The sequence below is a fragment of the Tenrec ecaudatus genome, chromosome 1, assembly GCF_050624435.1.
Source record: "Tenrec ecaudatus isolate mTenEca1 chromosome 1, mTenEca1.hap1, whole genome shotgun sequence".
Classification (NCBI taxonomy): Eukaryota; Metazoa; Chordata; class Mammalia; order Afrosoricida; family Tenrecidae; genus Tenrec; species Tenrec ecaudatus.
Window position 1 is genome coordinate 136,737,053 of NC_134530.1, and position 27,177 is coordinate 136,764,229.

Here is a 27,177-nt window from a genome sequence, read left to right on the forward strand (position 1 = left end):
ACCCAACGAGTCTCTATTTTCCCAGCGAAACCTGACTGCCAGAATAACAAATACATCTATTCTGAAGCACATCCAGAATTCTGCAAGGGAGGCGGAAAGCCGGCTGCAAATGCTTTGGGTAGACATATTAGTCAGAAGGAATTCGTCCTTGGAGAAAGTCATCCTGCTTGATAAAGTTAAGGGTAAACAGAAAAAAAGAAAGGACTTCTGAGAGATAAATTGACAAAGTAGCTAAAACACAGGGCTCAAACATTGCAAAATTTGTGAGTGTGGTGCAATGTGGTGATTCTTTCCATTGTGTACAGGAGTGGTATGAGTCAGAAATACTTGATGGCATTTAACACTACACTTTTGGGTCAAATTGACAGTAGCAAAGTGAATGACTACATAGAAAACACATGGTGCGATGAGTACAATTAATGAATGAAGAACAACTAAGGAAATGAGAATCCATCAGAGAACATGATAAGTGCCACTAAATTTCTACACACAGAAACTAAATTTATACATTTGCATACATTCCCAGAGCCAGGTTCAGGCACTAGAGCAAGAGTCAGAGCCAACCAGGGATACATAGGGTAGTCAATGGAAAAGGAGGGGGGACAAAAGGCCAAGGGTAGTGGGGGAACAGGGCATAACCTACCCAAGGGAAAGGTATTGTTTCTATCTCTACAGGAAGGGAGAGAGGGACAAGACCTCAACCTTTTGTGCCAAGATGTGAATGCAACATGCTGGTATGAAGCAGTGAATCAATAGAGAGGCCTGTGGGGCTGGCCCCAATCTCAGCTATGTGGCCCCTGTCCCCAGAAGAATGTACTACAGAGGACAGCACCGAAGCTACAGTGCAGGGAGAGGGTTCATCTTCTCAGAACACAGGGCAACACATGAAGAGGGAAGGAGAGACAAGAGAGAGTGGAATGCATCCTGGTCCACCAAGCCCGAGGATGATATTCCAGCTGAGAGCTGCAATGCACAGAGAGGACCATAGGGCTGGCCCCACCACCAGACACGATGTCCCCTCACTGATCCTTAGGCCTACAGAGTGGGAGAGACACCCCTGGGAGAAATATGAAGGGCGTGCAACAGAGCAGCAAGAGGAGCAAAGCAACAAAGTCCCTGAGAAATCACTAAAACAGATTTTGGGGAAGAGTGTGGCACCTCATCAAACTTAATCAGAAAACATTCGTAAAGGTCAACAGACAGACCTGGAAGCATTTTATAGGCTTTTCTTTTTTGTTGCTTTGTTTTGCTTTGTTTTTGCATGTCTATCTAGATAAGAGAGGCAGGATAAACCATCCCAAGTAGTAAACAATGGGACCCATGGGACCCATATCAGGAGAGATATGGTGGAGGGGAAGGTGGGGGAATGGAAGTGGGGAGCCCACAACTCAGGGACAAGGGAACAACAAATGATCTAAAAGCAATGGCAAGGAGGGCATAGGCTACCTGGGCTTGATCAAGTGCAATGTAGCCAAGAGGAATTAAGGAAAGCCGAATGAAAGTCAAACATGATAGTGGGGCAAGTAAAAGGAAATAGAGCAAAGAACTAGGAGGCAAAGGACATTTATAGAGGTATAAATACAGGAATAATGCATGTAAATATATTTTATATGATGATAGGGACAAGGATTTATGTACATATATTATATGTTAAATTTTAAGGTAGAAGATGGACATTGAGCCTCTACTCAAGTACTCACTCAACAAGAACACTTTGATCAAGTAACCTGGCCCTCTGTGATAGTCACCTTTTGACATGACTGCTGTAACAAAATGGGTGCATAAGCAAATGTGGTGAAGAAAGCTGATGGTGCCCAATTATAAAAAGATTCAACATCTGGGGTTTGAAAAGTTGGAAGATAGATAAGCAGCCATCTAGCTGAGAAGCAACGAAGCCCACATGGAAGAAGCACACCAGTGTGACAATGAGTTGTCCATGGGATCAGGTATGAGGCATCAAAGACCCAGAACAATCAATCGTATTGATGCAAATGAGGGGAGGACCCAAAGCCCATCTGTAGACAATTGGACATTCCCTCACAGGAAGGTCACAAGGAAGGTACTAGGTTGCAGTATAGCACTGATGAAACATACATTCTTCTAGTTCGTTAATGCATCCTCCCCCCCAACTATTATGACCCCAATTCTACCTTACAAATTTGGCTAGATCAGAGCATGTACATGGGTACAGATAAGAGCTCTCAACACAGGGAATCCAGGCCTAATAACCCCTGAGGACCAATAATGAGAGTAGCGATACCACAAGGGTAAAGGGAAGATGGCGGGGAGTGGGGAGGAGATCGAAAAGGATGAATTGATCATAATGATTGACGTATAATACCCCACCCAAAGGGTATTGAACAACAGAAAAGTGGGTGAAGGGATACAGTGGTTGGTATGAGATATGAAAATAATAATTTATAAATTATTAAGAGTTCAAGAGAAAGGGAAGGTGGGAGAGGGAGGAAAAAATTGGGAGCTAATACTAAGGGCTCAAGTAGAAAGACAATGTTTTGAAAAGGATGATAGCAATCGTACGAATATGCTTGGCACAATGGTTGTATGGATTTTTATAAAAGCTCTAAGTGCCCTCAATAAAATGATTAAAAACAACAAAAAAAGAGACTTTTGATTTGGTGCATGTTTTAATGGATATAATATTCTCACAAAGGCAAAGTAAAAAAATAAAAGCCCAAACCTATAATATAGTAAAGGATCCCTGCTGGTTCTGTGGGCTAAGCATTAGCGTACCAACTAAAAGATCAATGGTTCAAATCCACCAGCTACTCCTGAGGAGAAAAGTGAGGCCATTTGTTTCTGTAAAGATTTACTGTCTCAAATACCCCATGGGGCAATTCTATTCTGCCTCCTAAAGTGGCTCCATGTCTTAAGAACATTGAGTTAATGTCAATGGTTATGTTATAATAAAGATAAACATTTACATTATATTATGAGATTTAAAAATGTTATGCTGCACTACATTATCAAATTAAAAATATGAATAAAACTGTTTTGAAAGTGTAATATAGTGTTAATATGTGTACATAAAATATCTAAATAAATATTAGGGTGATTACACAATTCATGGGAAATGTAATTACATTATGATGCAATTTTGCACAAAATTTCTAAAAACCCCCTCTTATGCTTTGGACATGTTGTCAGGAGAGATCAATCCCCGCAGAATGACATCATGCTTGGTAAAGTAGAGGGGCAGCGACAAAGAGGAAGGGCTTCAACAAGAGGAATGGACATAGTGGCTCAGGAATAAGAACAATTGTGAGGCTGACACAGGGCCTGGCAGTGTTTCGTTCTGTTGTGCAGAGGGTTGCTATGGGTCAGAACAGATTCAATGGCACATAACTACACCAATAACAATTTTCCCCATGAAATAATTATGTTATAATTAGTTATGTAAATAGAAGACATAGGGAGAAAGTGAGTTAAACAATGGTACATTGAGAGTATTTCAATTTAATCTAAATATGAATCAAATATTATATGTAAAACTATGACTTACACTAGATCACTACCAAAAAAATCAAGCTCGCTGTTATTGAGTCGACGCTGACCCATTGCTACCATATAGGACAGGGGACACCTGTCCCTATGGATTTCTGAGACTGTAATCCTTTACAGACGACACAAGCATCTTCCTTCTCCCGTAGAGTGGCTCGTGATTTTGAACTGCTGACCCTGTGGTAGCTCCCCTTGCATAACCACTACCCCAAATTAATAACTAACAAGTTTAAAAATATTTATTTAAATGTATGGTTATATTGTTAATAGAAAATATATATGGAATGCACTTCTCCATATACTGTTTATTTTGCTTTGCTTTAATTGTGAACTACAGTGTTTTAAAAAAAACAAAATAGAATATATTTTCTGAGTGTACCATGTTTAATGGAACCACCTGAGAAATGGAAAATACTGAAATAGTTAGATATAAATCTTCAAATCTTTAAGATTAGGTTTGTAAACATATTATGTGTATAGTTATTCTTTAGGAGGGATTATACTTTGAAGGGAATTTAACTTCATCTATATCAAAAGCATACAATCTTTATCATTATTATGATCATCACTGTTCTAATAAATATTTATTAACTGCTTCATAACTGAAGTTATGAAGTTAACACATTAATGACTAGCCTGGGAAATTTAATAATTCCTTTAATATTACTATATAGACTTGAGTATAAGCCAACTCGAATACCAGCCAAGCCACCTAATTTTGCCACAAAGACTGCATTAAAAATGTGCTGAAAAATCGGCTTTTACATGAATATATATGGTACATAAAATGGCTTATCATCAGCACAGCTCTGTCAGGTAAGTCCACTGGAAAACAGAGGCTAAGTAAGTACATGCAGGCAGTCCTCGGGGTAAAAAGAGATCCACCCCTTCTTATATTTTTGAGAATTTGTAGGTATGTCCGAAAGCTGTATGCAGTTCCAATTTATTCTCGCTCTAGTGCAGGAAAGCAGGACTGGGAGGGGAGGTCCCACCACTGAAAGTGTTACAGTCTCAGACACACCAGGGGGCAATTCTGCCCGTCCTTTAGGATCGCTATGAGGTGGCATCGACTCAATGCAGCGAGCTGGTTTTCAAATTTCACTGCAAGGAAAACATGAAACGCTCTCAATAAATTAAAAATTGCATGTGTAGCAAGTAAAGGTGCTTATGATGAAGAATTTTTGGGGAGTAGGGAATGGCTCAATTGTTTCAAAGAAGTAAGGACTTTTACATAATTTCTCAGGGCTAGTAGTAGTTGTGAGTACATTGCATGATTGTAACTCAGGGACTGCCTGCGGCTGCCCAAAGCAACACAACAAATAAACGATAGGGCTAGATAAAATGCCCGCTGCTCTAACTTCATCACGCTGCGCAGCAATGCACTGCATCTCTGCCATAGAGCCAACTGTGATAGAGCTGAAGTTTGGCTGCGAGCGGCATGGTCAGTTGTTCGAAAACACTGCCATTCTGTGGGAGAGAGAAGAGGCGTTCGACTCCTGTAAAGAGTTAGTCTTGGAACACTTGGGGGCAGTTCTATTTGGTCCTCTAGAGTCACCATGAATAAGCATTACATCACATGCCACTCAATATTTGAAATTTGGTTAAAAAACGAAAACAGAATTTTATGTTTTCTCTAAAAAAATCTCAATCAATTATCAAAGATATTTTTTTGAGTGGCATTTTGTCTATACTATCAAATAAGACATGAGAGCCACTTCTCAAAAGTCTTGAAATAATAAAGAGACACATCAATTCATCTGGAAACGTTTAGGTCCTCAGACTGCAGGGAAGAAAATAACACAGATCTCAAGAATCCTGGCTCCTGCTTGCAACCCAGGAGCCCTGGTAGCGTGTTGGTGACGCACTGCGCTGCTCCCCACGAGGTTGCCGGTTTAAACCCGTAGCTGCTCCAGGGGAGAACAAATGAGGCTTTCTACACCTGCAAAGAGTTACAGTCTCTGAAACCCACAGGAACAGTTTTTTTTTTAAATTTTAGTGCAAGAAAAAACATGGCACCCTCTCAATAAGTTAAAAAGTGCATGTTAGCAAAAACAGGTGGTTACGATAAAGTGTCGCTTGCAGTTGGAATCCACTGGATGGCAGTGAGAGTTTTTTTGAGATTACATTCCGAGAGTAACTGCCAAATGTTTGTTTGAGATAGTTTTTTTCTAATAAGATCATTCTTTTGGGTTGCAAACCATAAGCAAACATTTAATATGAGGTAAGGTAGAAAAACACTTGATCAGCGAAAGACAATTGTTTTCAAGGGAAATATAGACAATAAATTATTTCTGGAGAGAAATATTTGCTTGTAAATATTGACTCTTTTGATATTGCTGAGAGAAGAAAATTAAATCCCAAGGATATTCTGTTTGATCTGAGGATATTTAGTGAGAATAAAACTAAATTAAACTACCACTGGCAAGGAACAGTGGCCCCAATTGCTTTCTGCCTTTGAATCACTGAAGTGCAAGAAACACATTGTGATGCTAACCACACATTTTGTTCATGGACAGTTATAAAAATAGACTATAAGAAACACAGAAGACATTTGTGAACTGTTCTAAATGCTTGAAGAGGGAGGATTTTAGGTATATATCTTTTGTTCTTTTTAAAAATGTAAATAGTACAATGGCACAATATTATAAGAATAAAGTAAATCTCATAGTCCAGGGAAGTTGGTATGTGAAACAAGACCTTTCTATTTGTAGTTACTATAGTCCTCTGCCAAAATCGTGGTTTTATTTCTGAGTAAGATAAGTTTGGCAATATAAATTCATTAAATTATGCACTGCCTCCTCAGCTTATTCTATGATAACTAAATTTATTTTATTTTTTTTTAGTTTATTTTTAATGTTGGATTGTAACCCTGGACTTTTGATAATTCCAGTTAAAACAAATAACCAAACAAGACATAAAGGAAACAATAACAACAAAATCAATTGATGTAAAGTCCGTTCTGCCCACAGCAGTGGTTCTGATGAGCGTCAAAATGCTAACCGCAAGGTCAGTGGTTCAAACCTAGCTGTGTGTGCTTCCATGATGATTCACAGCACTAGCATCCCCATGTAAGATTGCTGTCTGCCAGACAGACTACAGGGAAGGGAACCATGGGAAAGAAGACTAGACTTGTCTTCTGAGTTATCCCTTGATAGCCACCAACTTTCCACTTCACACAAGCAGTCCAGCACTTACCTGTCTGTGCTACTCCAGACGCCCCCTGCAATAAACCTCCCATGAGGTTTTGTTCCTGGTGCGATTAGATTCTTTCATAACAATATGCAATTTCATAACAACAATATTCTTTAATAACATTTGTACAGACAACACAAGCAAAGAGAAGTGAGAAATAGATAGAATTGGCAAATAATGAACTTGAAATTTAAAAAGTTGAAGAAACGTACCCGTTTTCCCGGAGGACCTGGTGGGCCAGCCTCACCAGATGGACCAGGAGGACCCTAGAATGGGAGAAAAAGTAAATTTTAATGTTTGGTGCTATTTGAAGAACCGCATCCTTTTTCAATAGCTGCACCAAACTCACCATCTTTCTCAGTATCTCCAGTTTGCATTTCCTGGAAAACTGTGATACTAGTGACTAGAATCATACAGATAATGATCTTACTAAATTCATATAATTGTGTGAAATCACTTTAAGTTCTTAATATAAACTTAACACTTTTATTACAAGAGTATAAAATACCTGCACAGATTTAGCTCCTATCTATTTGACTGTATGTAGTGGATATGATTTAGCGGTGCAGTGGTTAGAGGTGAAGCTTATCTTTGGTTCCTATTTCATTTGCCGGTACTTTTGCCCTCTTTCTCCAAAATAATCATATGTAGCCAAGCATGATGCTCTTTATACCTCTAAATAATTACATATTTATTTGTTGAAGCCATGTACATGATTAATGGAGGTATTTCATACTAGTATGCGACATCTTTCTTTTAGTAACGTTTGCGTTTTAAAAGTAGTATTTTTTTATTTAACAGTATAAAATAGATGACTGATCTAGCTAGAGATGAGACGCTCATTAGGATACTTTGAATGAAAATTTTTCCTTTATCTCTCATGAAGGCTTTTTGAATCACAACAAGTAGGAAACAATGGTAAATTCTCAACTGTAAGACAAATATTGCTTATAATTCTTTTTGGACAGATATGCCTTTAAAAGTCTTACAATGACTTCTTTAATATGCTTTGTGGCTATTAGTGAATAAAAATAATGAGTGTATTTGCTTACTGGTTGACCAGGATCTCCATCTTCACCTTTGTCACCACCTACACCGTCTTGACCCTATAATGGGTAGCAGAAAGTTAACCCAAATATTTCTCACTACTAATTAATATTGATGAGAAAAAAAGAACTGAAATAATCTACCTTTGTGATTTCTTAGAATAAATTACTACAAAATAGCAAAGTGAAATTATGAAATTCTCATACTTTTATTTATTTACTTTTAGGATAGCTGTACTTTTTTCTCCATACATTTTGGTATATTTCTCTAATAACACATTTTAAAACATTATGCTCATGATTTTTAAAAATTGAGGTATATGAAATGACCAGTGTACGTTTCCACCATAAACAAAGATTCTATCATTTGAACCAATATTTACATCTTAGAAATGTATACCACAAAAAGCTTATATTTTGAAACAACAATAATTTTACTATTTAGATAATTTGTGTTTGTGTAACGCAAATGCAAAATCTTGAAAATAAATAAAAATGAATTTAGACTGAATACCCTCATTGTACACAGATTTTTGCTCTCGTGATTATTGTTTTCTTTTTCAATTTTGGGGGAAATCTACTTAAAGAAGTAAAAGAATTTTCTTTAATTATTAACAATGAATATAATGGGAACATCTCTCCCACGTCCATTCCTTCATGTTTCCATGCTACTTACCGCAACACCAGGTTCTCCAGGAGGACCAGGATCTCCAGGAAAGCCTACTGGACCCTAGAATAATTTTTGTAAAGAAAAATGAATATTTAGAAGTTATGAATTATCACATTTTAGACGTAAAAGGCATGATAACAAAGCCATATGGGAATACTTTTTGTCATGCCAGAAAAAAATAGAAATTAAACAAATTGATGACATTTATGAATATATAAACATTCTGAAGTTTCAACTTCAACAACCACAGATAGGAGGACGATGATCGCCAAACTTTCCATAAGAAGTTTTATAGCTGACACCTTAGGGGCCCAAACTCACTCACCGGATTGCCCTTAGGGCCATCGTCACCTGGTGGTCCCTTAGCACCCGGAGGTCCAGCAGCACCGGGTGGGCCTGCTTCTCCTTTCTCCCCTCTTTCTCCTTTGGGACCCTACACAATGTAGGAAGGTATATGCTTATTTTACAAACTTTAAAGCACATTTTCCCAATAACACTATTGCCCTTGAGCTATAGAGTGTTTCATGGCTGGATGTCTCGCCTTTACATTTTAAAATGCTTAGCAGCTTTCTTAGTGACTACCTATTATTTGGCTGCAGCAGCTTCTCAATCCCTCTCCTACCACTTCCCTGGGTCACCCTTCCAACACGAAAATTCCTACCCCAACCATTGCCATCTTTGGGTGTCACTAACTCCCCCTGCTCCCCTGGTTTCAACCAACCAAGGTTGGAAGGGTACAATTCTAGCATGTTTTAAAAATGTGTATTTGATGAAGCAGGGATAGTTTTTTAAATCAGTCTATTTAAAGACTAAATACAATGCAAATATTACAGTTTTAACATGCTCAGTTATGTAAATGTGTTATTTTCAATTTGTATATAAATCAAAATGTCTTGGGGTATATAACCTTTTTAAGAAATGCCATGTTTGTGGTTATTCTTAATGGGTTTGAAAAGAAAAGGAAATAACTGTTCTGCCACTCTGAGTTACATGCTACACAACGGTCTATTTTTTTCCCGAACAAATCACAATCTATATTAATAACATGTCACTGCTTACCCCTGAGCCTGCTTCTCCAGGAGGCCCTGGGTTTCCTGCTTCTCCAGGTTCACCCTATGAAGCAAATGTCAAATCAGTATCAGGACACAGAAATGGTGCTTTCCATTTGTAAAACTGCCTTCACGATGACCATACCATTGAACTAACGCTTGGATTGTTATATTGTTTGATGAGCACTGAGAAGCTTCAAGAATAGAAAGGAACCTTATGCAATAAGTTTGATATTTTTATTCCTCGGGTGCAGCTCTGGTAGTTGTGGCGGGTAAGCATTGGAATGCTAACCACAAGGTCGGTGGTTCAAACCCACCAGGCAACCCGTAGAGAACTATTAGACCACCTGCCTCTGGAAGGATTCCGACTTGGAATTCTATACAGGGTCACTCTGAGTCAAATAGAATCAATGGGGTTTGTGCAGAGCTGAACAAGCTGATTAGTTAACTTTCAAGTGTATGTTGTTGTTACTTTCATGTTAAGTGCTGTCAAGTCAATTGGAACTTACCCAATGTACAACAGAATGCATCCTTCCCTTCCCTACCATACTCACAAACAGCTTCTACCGCTCACAGCCTGTCTTCTGCTTTTCACTAACCCTCTAGGGACTGATTCTTCCTGAAAACAGGTCCAAAGTATGTGAGACGGAGAGTCATCATCCTAAATTCTAAGGATCATTCTGATTGTACCTTTTCCAAGACAGTTCGTGTCACAGTCAATATTTTGCAACAACACCATAATTCAAAGGCCTCGATGATTCTTTTTGGTCTTCTTTATTGATGAGCTGACTAAACACACCATGCAGTGAGTAAGGTGCACCTTAGTCCTCCAGGTGCCATCTTTGTTCTTAGAGAAGCAGATATTTTGCCGCAGATTTTCCAAAAGTACTTGAACATTTGATTTCTTCACTGCTGCTTCCAGGGGCTATTGATTGTGGTTAAGTAAAATAAGATGCTCGGTGGCTTCAATCTTTTTTACATTTATCATGAATTGTTGGTCGATCCAGTCATGAGCAATTACGTTTTATTCAGTTGAGGGCTAGTTCATACCAAGTTCTTGCTCTTTTTCAGTAAGTGCTTTGAGACTTCTTGTAATTTTCAGCAAGCAAAATAGTATCACTGCATGCTGCAGGCTGTTAATAACATTTCCAATCATGATATGTTTCCTTCACATAATCAAGCATCTTGAATTACTTGCTCAGCATACCGTTTAAATAAATATGGTCAAACGATACACCCTGAAACACATTTCTTGATTTCAAACCAAGTATGCCTTCTGTTCAAAAACTTGTTTCTTGGTCAATGTTCTGGTTGTGAATGAGCAGAATTAATTAAGTGTGCTGGAATTCTCATTTTCGTTCTTTGAAATGTTTTCTATAATTTGGTCTGAAATACAGAGTTAAGTCTCTTTGCATAGTCCATAAAACCCAGATAAACATCTTTTTGGTATTCTACGCTTTCAGCTAAATCCATCTGACATCAAGAAGGATACTGCTTTTTCTACATACTTTTCTGAATTCAACTTGAATTTTGCACAATTCTACATTGATAGACTACTGCAACCAGTACATGTGATGTTAATACTATCGCTTGATGATTTCCACATTCCGTTGGATAATCTTTCTTAGGAATAAGCAATAATGTGAACTCTGTATGATTGAGCATGACCCACAATATGTACAGAATAAAGCATTTCCCAGCTGTGCTCCATCCTCACAATTGTGTCAGAACCGATTGTTGCAGCACCAGGGAGCAATTCTACTCTGTTTTCTAGGGCTACCATGAGTTGGAATTGATTTGATGACACACAGATCCGTTTTTTGGTTTTTATTATAAAAATAATGAACAAACTATTTGGTGTTAAAATGATAATTTAATAAAATGTTTACTATAGAACTAAAGAACCAAGAGAACAGACTAGAATTATAAGACATATAAAGGAACTTCAATTAATTAAAATTGCTTTTTCTGATGATGTACATATTTGGACAGACTTTGTCATCTCCTTGTTTATTATGAGTGATCATTTTCTAGTCAGTGCATCAATATATACATTTCCTACCCTTGTAGTTTCTGTCTATGAAGTCTCATGGTAATGCTTAGCACTTAGAATTGAGCAAAAATAAAATGTTCTGTTTAAGCAATCATTCAAAGGAAGTACACAGCAATTCAGGTACCATGTTTCCATTTAAAATCAATGGCTGTAGCAATTCTGAAACAGGTGGTTCTAGAAATTCTAAAATGGAAAATGTTATTTACATTAAAAAAAAGAAATGTGAGATTGAATTTCCTTTCAATTTTAACTGTGCTTTTTCTCCCCGAATTATAGAATATCCCTGATACAAAGCATCCACCCTCCTAAAATTGGTAGGCGATATATATATAATGTAAACATAAGTCAGTGGCTGTTTTGGGCATGTAATTTCTTATCCTAGGAGAATATGTATTTTAATGCTCTGATTTATCTATATGATGGTTGAGTAATTTAACTTATTAATAGTAGTATTGTAGATTGCTGTATTTTCTAGGATTCATAGCAAAGATTTTCAGTTATTTGGGTAAATCATTCTAGCATAATATTATATTAACATTTTAAAAGTGATCAATCATTCAATACCTGAATATTGTGGAATTATATATTATTAATTTCATAACTTTCTATTTACATTTGTAAATACAAATGTAGTCATTCAAATAACCTACAAGATGGTCAATATTCATACTGAAATATGTACAAAATTATTTAATAATGATTATCCATGTAAAACTTCAATCCACAACGATGCCACTGGAAATATAACTAACATAGAAATAAATACATTTTAATCCCTGCATAAACATTTTGGGAAAAGATGAGACTTTTTACTCCCACAGTCTCAGGAACCCACAGGGCAGTTCCAATACTATCCAATATGGTCACTATGACTTGGAATCGATTCAGTGGTATTAAATTTGGTTTGATATAAGTTTTGTGTTTTTCTATCCTTACTTATCAACCACACAATTAATCTTTAAAAAATTCTGAAAAGTTTATTTGTGGTTTATGTTTTTATGAAAGAAATGATAGGTGAAATGATCAGCTTAAACTTTCATAATTGAGTGAAGCCCTTTTTAATATTAAATCTTTTAATTTAAAGAAAAATGTCCTATAGGTCTTCTAAAAGATACATGAAAATAATCTTCTAGATAGCTGGAATCAAATATTCCCCAAGTAAATAGCAATTATTATATTGAAAATAACACTATCAAAATGCTTTATTTCAAATCTTTTGAAAGAGAAGAGGGCAAATAATGTATATATTAAACAGTGCACCGGAACTACATAATAAAATTAATGTATACTTAGCATTATTAGTACTACACCAAATATATTTTAGAAGACTAATGTTTGAAATAAAACAAACTGTGACATAAGAATGGCATATGAATAATGTGATGGAATATAAAGCTATTATTATTAATCGTGCAATCATTTTACACCATCTTAAGACATAGTTACATAAGTTAAAGCTCATTTCAGAAAGGTAAAGTGATTCTGTGGGCCCCAAATGCAATAGCAATCAATAGGAAATATGTATTAAAGTGAAAACAGTTTCAACATAATTAAGCCAAGTGTAACAGATCTATTAGCTTTTGATTTTTATTGATTTTTTATCTTAAGTGTAGGACTGAGTATGCCTACAATCTGAACTTGACAGGAAAGCATGAGTACCCCATGTTCTAAAGAAAAAAAAGTTAATACTAAACTGTCTTCCTAGCTCCCTTTCACATAGTAAATGCCCACATAAGATGGAGCAAACTGATAATTCTACGTGTCTTTTGGTGTAATGCATTTAGACTCAGGTCATTTTAAATGTGAGATAGTGACAGGTCATCAGCGAGTTTGGCTGCGCCCTCCAGAGAAAGCTTGTCTGGTACAGTGGGACTAAAGAAGCCGAACACGAAATGGAAATAATGTTGGGAGATTCTTCCCTAAATGTGAACATCTGGTGTAACAAAGAGAACAAAAGCTTAACTGAAGTAACTGAGGTGTTTAAACTATGCCCTGTGCACTCCAAACCTTTAGGGGAAACCTAAGTTGACTTGAGAAGGTTATTAAGTGATTTTGAAATTTTCCACATATCCAGAACTGGGATCCGAATGAGAGAAGCATTCTCCGGACTCATCAGAAAGGGAGGATGCAGACGGAACAAGGAAAGGCGGGGAGGGTGACAGATGGGGTGGAGGGTGATGCTCATGGCCTCACACAGTGATCTCCCTAGGGGAGACTTCTCCCGCAGCGGCCATTGCATGTAGATTGATCTGAATAAAGATATTCTTTCAATGTTACTCTCAAAACATCCATACCGTTCGAACTTCAAGCTTAGAGCATGAAATTTAGAAATTTAGAAATCTCATTTTTTCATTAATATGCTAACTTGCTAATGCCTCCCATTAAATGCCATAGAAGAAACAAAATTGTTTATAAATTAAGAAATACAAATGCTTAACTTTAAAATATTTCTAATTTAATAAGGGGTAGATATTTTGACTATTTAACCATCTATAATTCATTATAGTCACAATACTCAAATGGGGGATACTGGGCACAAGTATGTATCAAAATGTTGATTGAATCAAAAAGTTTGATTCCACGGAGAGCTGGCCCGGAAGACAGGCTGACATTCCGTTTGGTCCTAACGCTTTGCAAACCCGATTAGTAATCTTTACTCTGCACAAATGGCCTCCAGGACCAGGCGTGCTCCCAACATCAACTTCACGCAATACCCTCTACCATCACTTGTCATCTAGAAAATTCAAAAAATGCCTACCAATTTTTGCAAATTTATATTTATAATATGGAATCTAAAATCTAATTCTTCCTTTAAAACTTTATCACTTTATAATTTGCGTATTAGCGGGATGAAATGCAAACAATTCCTTTGAAAATTCCCTTAAGTAATGAGCACTCACATAAGTGCCAGAGACGCAGTTTGCAATGTCATGAAAGCAGCATCTTTCTTGTTCTGTGAGCTTCATGAAATTACATTAAGAGGGAAGGAAGCTGGTCTAGTCCAAGGTGATACTGCACAAGCCAAAACTACTTTGAAATGTGACTCATAGGTAGGTCAAATGATTAATTCTGAAAATATAACTTAAAATATGGCAAAATGAATTACTAATGATTTTTTGGGGGGAAGAGATCTTCTTCTATTTTAACTCATTTATTTATACGGCAACTTAGCACTTCTCGTTTCAGGAATGAGTATTCCTAAGGCACTGTAGTCACCAGGGAGATTCCTAGGTTTGAGTGCACACAAACTTTATCACACATTCGCTGACAAGGCTCTGAGGAAATTATTAACTTTTCCAAACTGCAACGTGCTCAGCTTACTTATGTGGATAATAAATAAGCATCATTATAAAAAGTAACTGTGATGATTAAAGGCAATGATTACTATTTCAACATATTTTCATCATACAGTATATTAGCTACCAATTAAAAACCTGGTATTTCAAAGTCATTGTGAGTTTTATTTCTTTAATTCCTTGAGGAGGTAAGCAAATAACTCATTTCATTATGCATAAACATATAACTGTATAAAATGCTTATAAAGAAATTAATATTGGAAGTACTAAATATTAACAATTTTTTACAAACGATTGCTAAATTCCTCACCTTTTCTCCAACACCACCAACTGAACCAACGGATCCTGTGGGTCCTTGTGGTCCCTGTGATTTCAGCAAAAGAGAGAACAGTTATCCTACTATTCAGATGACCTCCAAACGATGGATGTGATTTTGTCGGAGAGAGAGAAGTATCTGTGAAACTATTCTAAAGCATTTGACAGATGGGAAAGTGGTACTTTCAAAATGAATTGCCTGATTTATGAGCTAGCAAATAATTTATCACATTGAGTTCAGAATTAAAACATAAAACTAGACAGTTCACACCAGGAAAGGAGTTCCATTTCTCTTCCTATGAAACTGTCACCGGAGTTTTAGAGGATAATTTTGTCAGTTTTTGTAAAAAAAAAAATCTTGACTTGGGCTAAGAACTATATCATCTGTATAAAAAATAATCATGAGCCATATCTCACTTTTTAAAATTCCTCCAGAGAAACCCAAAGTTCATTTTTAGCTCATTTCCTAAGATTAATTTACCTAATCCTTGCCTGCTAGAGTCAACAGAAACTGTAGCAACCAAGAGGCAGAAGTCGGGAGTGACTTTAGACTTCTTCATGGGGAAAAGGAGGGATACCACACTGAAGCTTATATGCATATTAAGAACAACGGTAATATAGATATGGCATTGCCTTTAGAGCTCCTGTAATAGAATAGCGAGCCCATGTTTAATTTGAGAGAAATACTCTTTACAAAACGGAAAGGAAGCCTTTAGCATTGGAAGAGGTGTGCTTATCATAAACAAATGGTTTCCAGTGAACATGCTGAAGGCAGAACTGCTTACAAAGATATTTGGCACATTGTTCTAGTCTAAAACAGCCCAATTACAAACTATTTTCTCATGCCCCTTTCAGAGTTAAAGGTTAAATATGAACCAATTCAGTCATCCTTTATCAAGCAATTATATGTAAAAGAGGAGTTCCAACATGTTGAACAGAAGAATGTCATTAGCTAAGAGGCAGTGTATTTTCCCCACTCCTCAAAGGCTATGAATTGAAGACAAATGGTGTGTACACTTGATATTTATGGTAAATTTTCCATAGAAAGCCCAAGTCTGTATAAGTCAGAAATGACTATCATGTTCTATGTACTTGAATGGAAAATAAGGGCAGCTATGAGTACTTGGCAGTTCTCTTGCAATCCTTGAAATCAACGGATGATCTCCACTTTATCACAGACCCTGATTGCTATTTAACAATAAAATGATTTATGTAATTTTCAAAGAATTGGAATTTATTTCATAGCTCTTACATCAGCTCCACTGGGTCCTTGGGGCCCTCTTGGGCCTGGAGGGCCAGGTGGACCCTGTAAAAGATAAATATTAAAGTTTATAAAGTTAAAATGCAATGCTTTTATAACATTTTCATTCTGAGTTTAGGAATAGGAAAAAAAGGTTAAGCTTGCAAAAGTATAGTCTGTGAAGCATATCAGCATTACATTATGAAATTCCTGATGAACATAACATTGAACTAGCAAATGATCCTTTACACATAGCTCTGGGAACTGAGGGAATTATAATCTGAAAAGAGACCAAAACATATGTTATGACTCTTTGGAACAAGGTAGTAGGAAAACAAGAAATGTTTTATGCTAGACTATAAAGATAACATGAAGTTGGAACAAGAAATGATACTTAAGTAAATTTAATTAACTCAATAAAAATGTGTGACTTTTTATTTTGTTTTGTCTTGTGTTATTTATGCTTTTTTAGGGTCAGCTTCCATTTTCTATGTACCAGATATTAAAAGAAGAAACTACTTAGTAATCCTCTTTTGACTGTGCATTAGGGTTACTTAGGGGCATTTGAAATAAAATACGGAATGCCAGAACTCCTACGTTAAGGATTTGATTAACTATATTCAGGGAATATCATTCATGCTGTTTTAACAGTCACAGGTTATTCTAAGTACATGCCATGGTTTAAAAGCTTCTCTACTGTTTGTGACTATCACATGGGCAGCAAGAAAGTATCTATGATTTTGGGAAACATTATCAATCACGTGAAGAAAGGGGTTTATTTCTCTGTTACTGTTTGAATGTGTAAATCAATGTTCTTAATCATCAATTTTTATCAGCAATGTTTATTTTGATGTCCTTGCACTTAAGTATTATTGTGATGATGGCAATCATTTCAAAGAATTTAATAGACGTCAATGTGATCCTTGAAGAGAATAAAGTCTAACATGGAAATGCAAAAAAAATATCTAAGTTTTCTGAGAAAAGAAAAGGAGAAATTGGATATGTATTCATACATTTCATTATAGATTGCAACTACTTTGGCTAATTATTTCCTTATCTAAGCTAGTGCTTAATAAACACATATATGCATTTTAATTTTCAGTGAATTGTTAGTATTACAATTACAGAAGAAATTCAAATCAATAAATACAAATAACTGTAAGTCACAGATGTCACCGCATTCTAATTAAGAGAGAATTCCACATTAAATCAAGAAAGTGTTTCAAGATACAATTGATTTTAATAGTTTGTAACTATTAAATATACTATTTTTCTAAACAGTGGGTAAATACTACCATTATATATCTGCTCCACATCAAAATATGATTTTAAACACTAAGAAATCATGAATGCATGGGGCTTGATTATATACACTTCTATGACACGGGCATCCAGAAATGGAAAACTTATAAGAAGAGACGAATCACTGGAGGCTGTGCAGTCCCTTAAGTTCACAGTGAGAAAGAGATGTTCTGGGTTGTAATATAATGTGACATATTAGAATAGACTCAAAGCTTATTTAACTGTGTTTTATGGGAAAATGATGTTATTTCTTGACACCCCCCCTCCATGCAGACTTATTTATATTTCATCCTTCATACAAAGCAGTACATTTTTCAAGGTGCTGGAAGACGGATTAGAAGGAGGTGGGTGTCAAGACGGGTAGCATGAGAGCCATGAGGGTTACTTTGTTCAAACTAATAAACTTCTAGAAAATATTAGTGATAATTAGTGTGAAAATTCACACTAGAAAATAAAAACTTACCATAGGTCCAACATCCCCATTTTCACCTTTTTCACCAGGTGGTCCTGGGAGGCCCTAAAGAAATATAATAGAAAAAAGTTAAATTACAAATGGATAGAAAAACAATTAAATCACACATGGATAAAATATATGTTTATTCTATTACTAATAGAATATAAAAATTATAAGCTTAGGTATTAATATGGAATAATGAATCAGGAAATATTGGTTAAAATACTTTTGAAACATATTCTGGTTACAAATGATAAATATTTGTGAGACATTTAAAATAATAGTTATACCTATATTCTGTTGATTTGATTTTGGTTATAATACATACATGATATGATCTTTGGATATGGGAACATATAACAATTTGATATGTACTTTATAAGCAGCATATAAGAGTCATTGCAAGATTTTTCTGAAAATGGTTTTCAATTATTTTGAAGTTTTTATGCAGATGACTTAAATATCTATCTATCTGTAGATAGATATAGATATAGAGATATAGATATATTAGATAGGTATGTGTATATGTATATATATGTATCTATATATGAATGAAAAATAGAGAATAAATATTTGAATTCATTTCTAGAGTTATAAGTAATTTCAGTTTTAACTAATATTATTACTTCTAAATCTTAAACACCTATAAGCCTGAAGAACCTGCCAATGTACTTCCTTTCTTCTATCAAGATCATTTGCGAGGTATTCTGTTGCACTCCGTTTTTATAGTCTTTTGTTTACAAAATCTCTCTGTAACATCAGACAAATCAGAGTATTCTAAAATTTTAGGTGTTCTTTAACAGTAAGCCATATTAAGCCGATTATGAATTAATGATTATATGTTGATCTCCCAATTAGGCCTACATGGGGAATTGTTTGTATTTCTTCCCACAGGTCAAATAACAAACTGTACATATTTCAACTGTATGGTTTACAAATACCACTTTGTCATTTGCATAGTGCAATCTTATTCGTGCAATAGTATGTCAGATGAAATATGCTTCGAAATTATAAAATACAACAATAAAAAATTAGGTTTCTGCTAGAGTCGTAGTAAAGTTATTGTTTTCTTAGCAGTTCATGTCAAGGACTGAAAATTATTGGGTCAGTATTGACAGCAATAGAAACATTTACTCATTACTCTCTAAGCATGCATGGGTAAAGTGGATGAAACAAGAGTTTTCCAATTGCATAGTCAGTGTCTTTTGATGGTTTGACTCTATTGTGCCTTGTTTGATCTTTTCAATAAGTTATTTTGTAATTGGTAGTAATCCACTAAATTATTTATATTATCTTAATTAAACATGCCTTTCAGGTTGGGAAGAAGGTATTGTACTGAGTATAGATACACCTTTTTGATTTTTTGATATGTCATATATACATTTGTATGAGAAATTTCTAATTACTGGCTTACAATAGATAACATACTATTTCCCCTTAAAAAAAAGCATCTAGGAAGTTCCTGGGTACACTAGTTCCCAGTTCCTAGAGACTCTAGTAAAGTGACTCTAAACCTTCCTAAGGCCATAATCCTTTAGTACAGTTCCTCATGTTGTGGTGACCCCCCAACCATAAGATAATTTTTGTTGCAACTTCATCACTGTAATTTTGCTACTTCTATGAATCAGGGGACTCCTGTGAAAGGGTCATTCAACCCCCAAAGGGGTCATGACCCACAGGTTGAGAACTGTTGTAGGTACTGTATTTGAATGGCTATTGTCTGACGGCACATTCTGGACATGCCAGTGAACTCCTGAGATAACCAGGGAATGTTCTTCAGATTTCAGTATACCTAAATAGTACCTGAGAAAATGTTTCCTAATCCCAAGGCCCTCAACTTCAGTTTAAAATGTATTAATGAAGTAAAGACCTTTTATTCAAATAGATTTTACTACACATGCAAACATAGATAAATTCTTGTTAATATCATCTAAATTAATATTAATATTCCTTACCTTTCCCCAGGTTTCCAAGTTTGTTTTGTGAAAATTACTTTTGATTCAGGATTCCTAAACTTAATGAACTATCAGTATTATGCCTGTTCAATATTTAAAGAACTTTCTACTAAACACATTTTAACATTGCTGTCTTTCTTTTCTTTATGCACATGGTTATTACTAATATTAACTGATAGGATATTCCCAATAGAAATTATATATATTTATTTATTTTAGATAAAGTTTGATTGCAGTTTCAGTTGATTAAGACAGAAAGTGTTCATTATTGAAATTAATAGAAGCCTAGTGAGTCAATTCTCTTGTTGCAAGGAACTAAATATGTTAAATGGCATTCCACTGTTAATCAGTTTTCATGTACCCTAAATTTCTCCTAGGGAGCAATTTATGCATGCAGATCTCCTGCTTTTAGGTCTGTCAATTTAAAATAAGTTGCTTCTTAAATGAGTCATTAAAAAGGAAAAGTAATTTAAGTCAAGAACTCTCTTTACATACCACACCTTCATATCCAAATAGAAAATAATAAGTGAAAAAATCAAGTTATTTAATCTGAAAATTACAATACTATTATTTATGTATATTGAAATTGCTAATATCCTTCTACCCAGATGACTCAATTAAATGATGCAAATGCAATTGTGAACATGTTAATTGCATTAACATCTTTTCAAGATCCTGATTTAAAGAGGTAGTGCTAGGAAAATATAATCAATTTTCTTTATAATGAACTGCTCTTTTTTTAAATCATCCTCATCAAAGAGCACATTCCTCACTTTGTGAAAATGAATATAATTTTTATTGAATATTTTATAAATATAAGCTATCACGCACCTTCTTTAATCAGGAGAACTAAGTTGCTAAATTATTACAAGTTTATAGGATTCAGAGCAATCAGTTAAATGAAAAAGTAAAAGAAGAATGGTAACATATATAAGGGCATTGCATTTCTTAATGATTTATTTCCATGAAATTTACATAATAATGTATTACATATCAAAATCACTATTTTTATTATCCTTATAAAATAAGGACAAATGTTAAATGCATATAAATGTAGCTGATAGTTACTATAGACAAATCCACGACTTTTTAGATACTAGTAATCAAATAATTTAAGCATCTCTTAAATTGCCAATAGAGCATAAACAATATGGTACTCAAATATTTAGAGTTAAAATTTAGATTCTTAAAGAAGCCTGATCTCATTTTCAACATTTTCTGTCACTTTCTTGTTTATTCATATTGGGGTTTAGATCATATTGGAGTGGTCTTCTTGAATTTTTGTCATGATTTTCCGTTTTTCAGCATATAAAAGCCAGGACCGATGCACCTATGAGACGGCAAGGAAAACCAGGGTTTCTAGACCAGCACAGGGGGAGAAGGGAGAGTGGGATAAAAGGGAAACAATGCCAAGAGTTTCCAGAAGGACAATAATGTAAAACTGACTGTTTGCAATTGCACACTACTGCTTGATGTAATTGTGCTGTGGAACTATGCTATCTGTATTAGCTCTGAATAAAATGGTTGGGGGATCAGCCCCCCCCCCCCAAATGCGCTGCTACTGAGTCGATTATAATTCACGATGAAACTTAGAAAGAGTCGAACTGTGCCTTAGGGTTTCAAGACTGCAATCGCCGACAATCCCCTCTCTGAAAATTGTTAACCTTGTGCTTAACAGCCCAATGTACAACCCTGAAGACGCCAGGGCCCAGGGGTCTTTAGAGTTATTAACCAACAAACCCACTGTCACCAAGTTGATGCTGGCCCATAGCGACGGCCGTACATTAGCCTCTAACCTACTAGCTGCTCCTCAGGAGAAAGTTCTGCTCCTGTGAATATTTATATCCCGGGGATTTAAAAGGGCAGTTGTTCTCAGTCTCAAAATGTCTGCATGAAAAGATCATTAGATGTATAAAAATAAAATAAATAAGTAGAAGACGAAAGCTAGATTTTTCCTATTTATTTAAAAACCAATAAATACAAGTTTTAAAAAGCTGGGAAAAATCTCAAATATAGACAAGGTGATGTCCACAATGATGGTTTTTATCTTTATGAATGGTGTTGCAAGATATATTTAAATAAAATGTTTGAGCTTACAGCCTTTTCTAATACATTGCTCCCTTTCTTTAATGTGCCATTCCTTAAAATACTGAAGTGAATAATCATTTAATGTGTACTTTAAAGAGATTTTGTGCAGAATTATTTAGGTTTTCCCAAAATAAACTAACGTTTTTGTCATTTATATATAATCACGCATCTTTAAAAAATATTGGCATGTTTAAAGTGATTTGAAATCAGTAAATTAAATGAACAATTTCTGTCATAGTACTGAATCAAGTTAAATTTTGTAATTAATCATGATGAAGTAAAGAGCATTCTCATATTTTAAAGAATAAATATAAAACACCCTAATTTATAACACCCCGTTTGTATTCAGTTTGTACTGAAATAGATTTTGTTGCAGGGGTAGGCAAAGCTTAATTTTTTGTAGTCAGATAATGTTAAAACAACAAACAACTTTAAATTTCAATATATTCTTAATGTATTGCTTAATACTACTGCTTAATATTTTCTACTGTCAGCTGTGCTTAGCAAATAGTTATTTCTTTAACTATTTCAGTAGGTTAGTGATCCTAATTACTCATTTCCTATTATTAGATCTATGGAAAAATTTCTTCTTTTTACTTTCTTTAAGACTACTATTTATAGTTAATTAGGATTGTGTATAATTTATTGAACAAGTAGAATGAACATACAAGCAAATGTAAGATCTGTTGGGATGGTGCATATTCCAGGAAGAGAAAGTAGCTTTAATATATTTTCAGAAAAATAACACTTGTTGAAATCCACTGGATTTCAATTTTACATTTACGTGAAATAAGGCTGAAGTTCCATTTTATATTTAACAAAAGCAATTATCAAGTTAACCATTGTACCCTGATTCCTATGTAGAGAGAGGATGCTTTTTTCACATCCATCAGAAAACAGGTGTAAGACGGCGAAGTCCATGAGGCAGAGAGCAGCTCACCTGAAGACCTATGGGACCCGGAGGTCCAGGGAAACCTCTCGCACCTTCATCACCTTTCTGTCCAAACATTCCCTGTTGGCCCCTCGGACCTGGCTCACCATCACCTCCCTGTGAAAAAGTGACAAAATGATCACACACCAGAAGAATCATTTATGACACAGCCATAAACTAGCCATTGTTAAAGCTACGCGAGAACAAGGACAAAGTGGATTCCATTATTTGCTGCAGGTTGAAAGTCTTCCTTACCTTCTCTACTTATAGAATAAGGGTATTTTGATCTTTATCACATATGCTAAGGGCAGTTAAATCGCCTAATAAAGATATCACATTTATAATTCATTATATAGTTAAGAAGTACTCAAATGGGTATTATCTCTTTTCAAATAATGTTACAATGGGGGATTTTGGTATATTTTTGTGTGGTTTTGTTTTGTATTAATAAGAATCAGCTTAACTAACAGTAATAGGTGACAAAGTTGATAAATGTTAAACAAGCAAGAAAAAGCAATTCATTAAAAAATGTCATCTGGTAAGGTGATAGTTCATAAATTTAATGAGAGAGTAGCATGGAGTTAGATTTTCTGAAGACAATGGAACACTCACAGCTATTCCAGGGGCACCAACAGGACCCTGAAGCCCTGGGGGGCCAGGAGGACCCTGGTGAGAGACAAAACATTAGTAAAGTTAAAAATTGAAGCCAGAAAAATCTCATCTACATAAAGCAGGACATTTGTTTGATAACCATCATTAAATAGCCAAAATTCCTTTTAAAAAGAAAAGATTCCTCAGTAAAATACAGCGTCTAGCTCCGTCAAACATTATTTTGCTTGCAAATGCACATTTGGAATCACTTTTAAATGGACATTTATTAGAAGCACTTTTATTTCTAGTATTTGTTATTCAAAAAATTGTTTGTATACTACTGTAAATCAAGTTGGAGAGTCCCATTTGAAACATCTCAAAATATCATATTTATTTAATAAAACAAATATAGATGGGAAAGAATGCCTAAAAATTCATATGAACATCAGAATCTATATGCACATAAAGATGATGAGGATTCTATACTAACAGAGTCAGGAATGAAAATTTTGAATTTTCTACCTATTAAACTTAATGTTGTATATTGAATACAGCATGTTTTAATTTTAAGTCAAAGGTTTAATAGGCATTATGGTTCCTAGATGCATATGTTTTTCTTCTCAATTGCTTAAGTTATTAAATCAGTAATTGATTAGGTGTTTCAGGAATTTCAGGCTCTACAGGCAAATCAGTCAATGGTCTATGTCCTTTTTTATAATTCAACATATTAAAAAGAGTGCTTAGAGGGAAAGGTAGGAAAGTGTGGTCTGTGGGTATCTGAGGCCCTTTCCAGCTATTCTCTAGGACAAACTCCCTTTTCCTAATACTAAGACATCTTCCCCACTATGTAGATATTTTCACTAATGATGCAAACGCAGTGCTGAATGAAGACTGATACCTTAGCAAGGGTCATGGCTGGGCAGCAACCTGTAACACTATGCATTGCATTCTTCCCCGTTATGAACTCTCAATTAACATGGAAATGTCTGCTTCACTTACTTGTGATAATTAGGATTTGACTATGTGGCAGGTATTTTACTGAAATGATGCATTGAGCTGCCAACCAGAAGGTCAACAGTTCAAAGCATCAGCCGTTCCACAAGAGAACAAGGGGCTTTCTGCTTCTGTGACCTTGGGCACGCACAGGGGCAGTTCTACCCCATTCCATGGGGTAGTTAGGAGTTGGCAACAATGACAGTGACTTTTTGTGTGTTCACATATTTGTTGTTTTTTTGAAATCTGAGAATTCATAGAACAGAAATTACAGTATCTCAGCAGGTAATAAAATTTTGAAGCAAAAATTTTAATAATTGGAAAGCTGCATTTCCATGATGAGTTTCACCGATTCTAAAATTTATAGAATTTTCTATAAAGATGATACAACATTAAAAATAAATGAGAGATATATTCAAAGTACTATAAAGGCCTCTGGATGTTTAATATAAGAACACATTCCATTTCAGATTCCATTTTACAATCGACTTTTAAGAAAAACCGTCACTCACCAAGTTTTGATGTAGAAAAGAACATGTACAATTATCTGAAGAGATATTCAAAATACTCCTCTCTTTACCACCTGCATATCTGAGTAAGTTCAGCTTTTCTTAATGTATTTTAACCAAAATAGGATATCACAACAGATCGACTTCAGAAGCAGTTATATGAATCCATTTTCTTCTATGTGCCTAGACACCCATAAAAAGAAAATATTTCCACTTCTCTACCTAAATATATTTTTGGGAAAATATAGATATTTTTATTGAAAAATTATGGCATTATTTCAGTTAATTTAAAATTAATCAAACAAAATATTATTTTTTCTGTTTTAACTTATATTAGAATAACTCATATAAATACAATATTTTTGGGTTCTTCAATAAGTTTTAGGTGTGTACACAGAACTCTGTGTTATTACTGAAAACAAAAAAAACTCAAAAAACCCATTGCCAAGAGCAGCGTAAGATTTTCAAGGCTGTTTTCTGATGGAAGTAGACTGTCACGTTGTTTTCCATGTAGTAGTTAGTGGATGGAACAGGCAGTCATTCAGTTTATTTGTCAAATGCTTAAGCCCTGGCCACCAGAACTTTTTCATTTGTCATAGAGAAGGCAAACTGCATGAAGATTTGGCGACTTAATAACATATTCATCTGTCCAGTTTTATTAGATCCCAGAATTATAGTATGAGATTATAATATTTGGATTGGTAAAAAAATAGTACTCAGGAAAATGATCCAGGACAAACAGTACATGGTTTAAGTTAGGAATGATTCTTGAAGAGGAGAGAAAACACTCACACTTTCTCCTTTGTCCCCCTTGCCGCCTTTCTGCCCTGGTTCACCAATTTCACCCTGCAAGGGAACGAGCGGAGTTACACTGCATCTCCAGTCCGTCACATTTGCCATGGCCTTTCTACCATTATTGTTTGGTTCAAATAGCTCCACTATAAACTAATACATTATATTTACAATAAATCTTACTACATATCAATCAATAATGGCTTTTGTTTTCCTAATGTTAAAGTGTGGCTTATTATTAGTGTACAAATTCACAATATTCTGTAGAATTAAAATATATCTGTGATAGATTCTTTCCATTTTATGTTTCTTTTGGAAACAATATATTAAAAAAAATAAGTAACCAAACTGACACATTTTTTGTTCTTTAACTTCATTTTCTTGTCTATATACCCCCCTAAAAGTCTCAAGTTCAAATATAGAAACAGGAAGATATTAATCTTTATGAAGCATTTTATAAAGTATACTTTGAACTGGAATATAATCTTAAATTAATAATTCTCAAAAGATTTTTTTCCTGAATGCACTAATATAAATTAAAACACCAACCTTATCTCCGTCTTCCCCAGGGGAGCCAGCAGGTCCCGCAGGACCAGGGAGGCCTACAGGACCTTGGACTCCATCTCGCCCAGCTGGGCCTTGAGGACCTTTTTCTCCCTATATTGAACATAGCAATGTAAGATTGATTTCATATAAGAAGCCCATAAATTAGCCATTTGTTATAATTTTCAATACAGCTACAACACATATGCATTCTTGCAGCAACTACATATTCACCAAGGGCATTGGTTCTAGTGTTCCCAAAGAAGAAATACATTGAAGTAGTAAAAGGCCACACAGATAACATAATCTGTTCTCGGTAGTCACGGCTTCAAAAGCTGTGGACAAGACGGGATTCTGGTTACGCTTGGTTCTCTGTCCTCTCACATCGTCAGGAAACTACACGTCTTTAGGTGCTACTTTTGCACTACCCTACTCAACTTCATCACCTCAGTGACTTGTGTTTTGTTTTTCCCTTGTATCTATTATCTCCTGAATGTGTCCAATTAATTGAATCCACATCACTATAAACTTATTTCAAAATACTAGTATACTTGGAAATTTGTCTTTTCCACTTTCACTCTTATTTTCTTCCAGTTTAACACACTGAAAACAGAAGAGGGATAAGATAATATCACGACT

General features: G+C 35.1%; 1 protein-coding gene across 2 annotated transcripts in view; it reads right to left on the minus strand.

Moving 5' to 3' along the window:
- Nucleotides 1-27,177, minus strand: part of COL11A1 (collagen type XI alpha 1 chain) — a 251,063-nt gene that overhangs the window by 36,373 nt on the left and 187,513 nt on the right. For both annotated transcript variants that reach the window (XM_075558829.1, XM_075558828.1), the window contains 12 exons: nucleotides 26,545-26,652; nucleotides 25,996-26,049; nucleotides 23,723-23,776; nucleotides 23,120-23,227; nucleotides 18,146-18,199; nucleotides 16,393-16,446; nucleotides 15,136-15,189; nucleotides 9,487-9,540; nucleotides 8,753-8,860; nucleotides 8,434-8,487; nucleotides 7,764-7,817; nucleotides 6,924-6,977 (listed from right to left, as the gene is read on the minus strand). In XM_075558829.1, coding sequence (XP_075414944.1) covers nucleotides 6,924-6,977; nucleotides 7,764-7,817; nucleotides 8,434-8,487; nucleotides 8,753-8,860; nucleotides 9,487-9,540; nucleotides 15,136-15,189; nucleotides 16,393-16,446; nucleotides 18,146-18,199; nucleotides 23,120-23,227; nucleotides 23,723-23,776; nucleotides 25,996-26,049; nucleotides 26,545-26,652 — 810 coding nt within the window. The remainder of the gene's footprint in view (nucleotides 1-6,923; nucleotides 6,978-7,763; nucleotides 7,818-8,433; nucleotides 8,488-8,752; nucleotides 8,861-9,486; nucleotides 9,541-15,135; nucleotides 15,190-16,392; nucleotides 16,447-18,145; nucleotides 18,200-23,119; nucleotides 23,228-23,722; nucleotides 23,777-25,995; nucleotides 26,050-26,544; nucleotides 26,653-27,177) is intronic.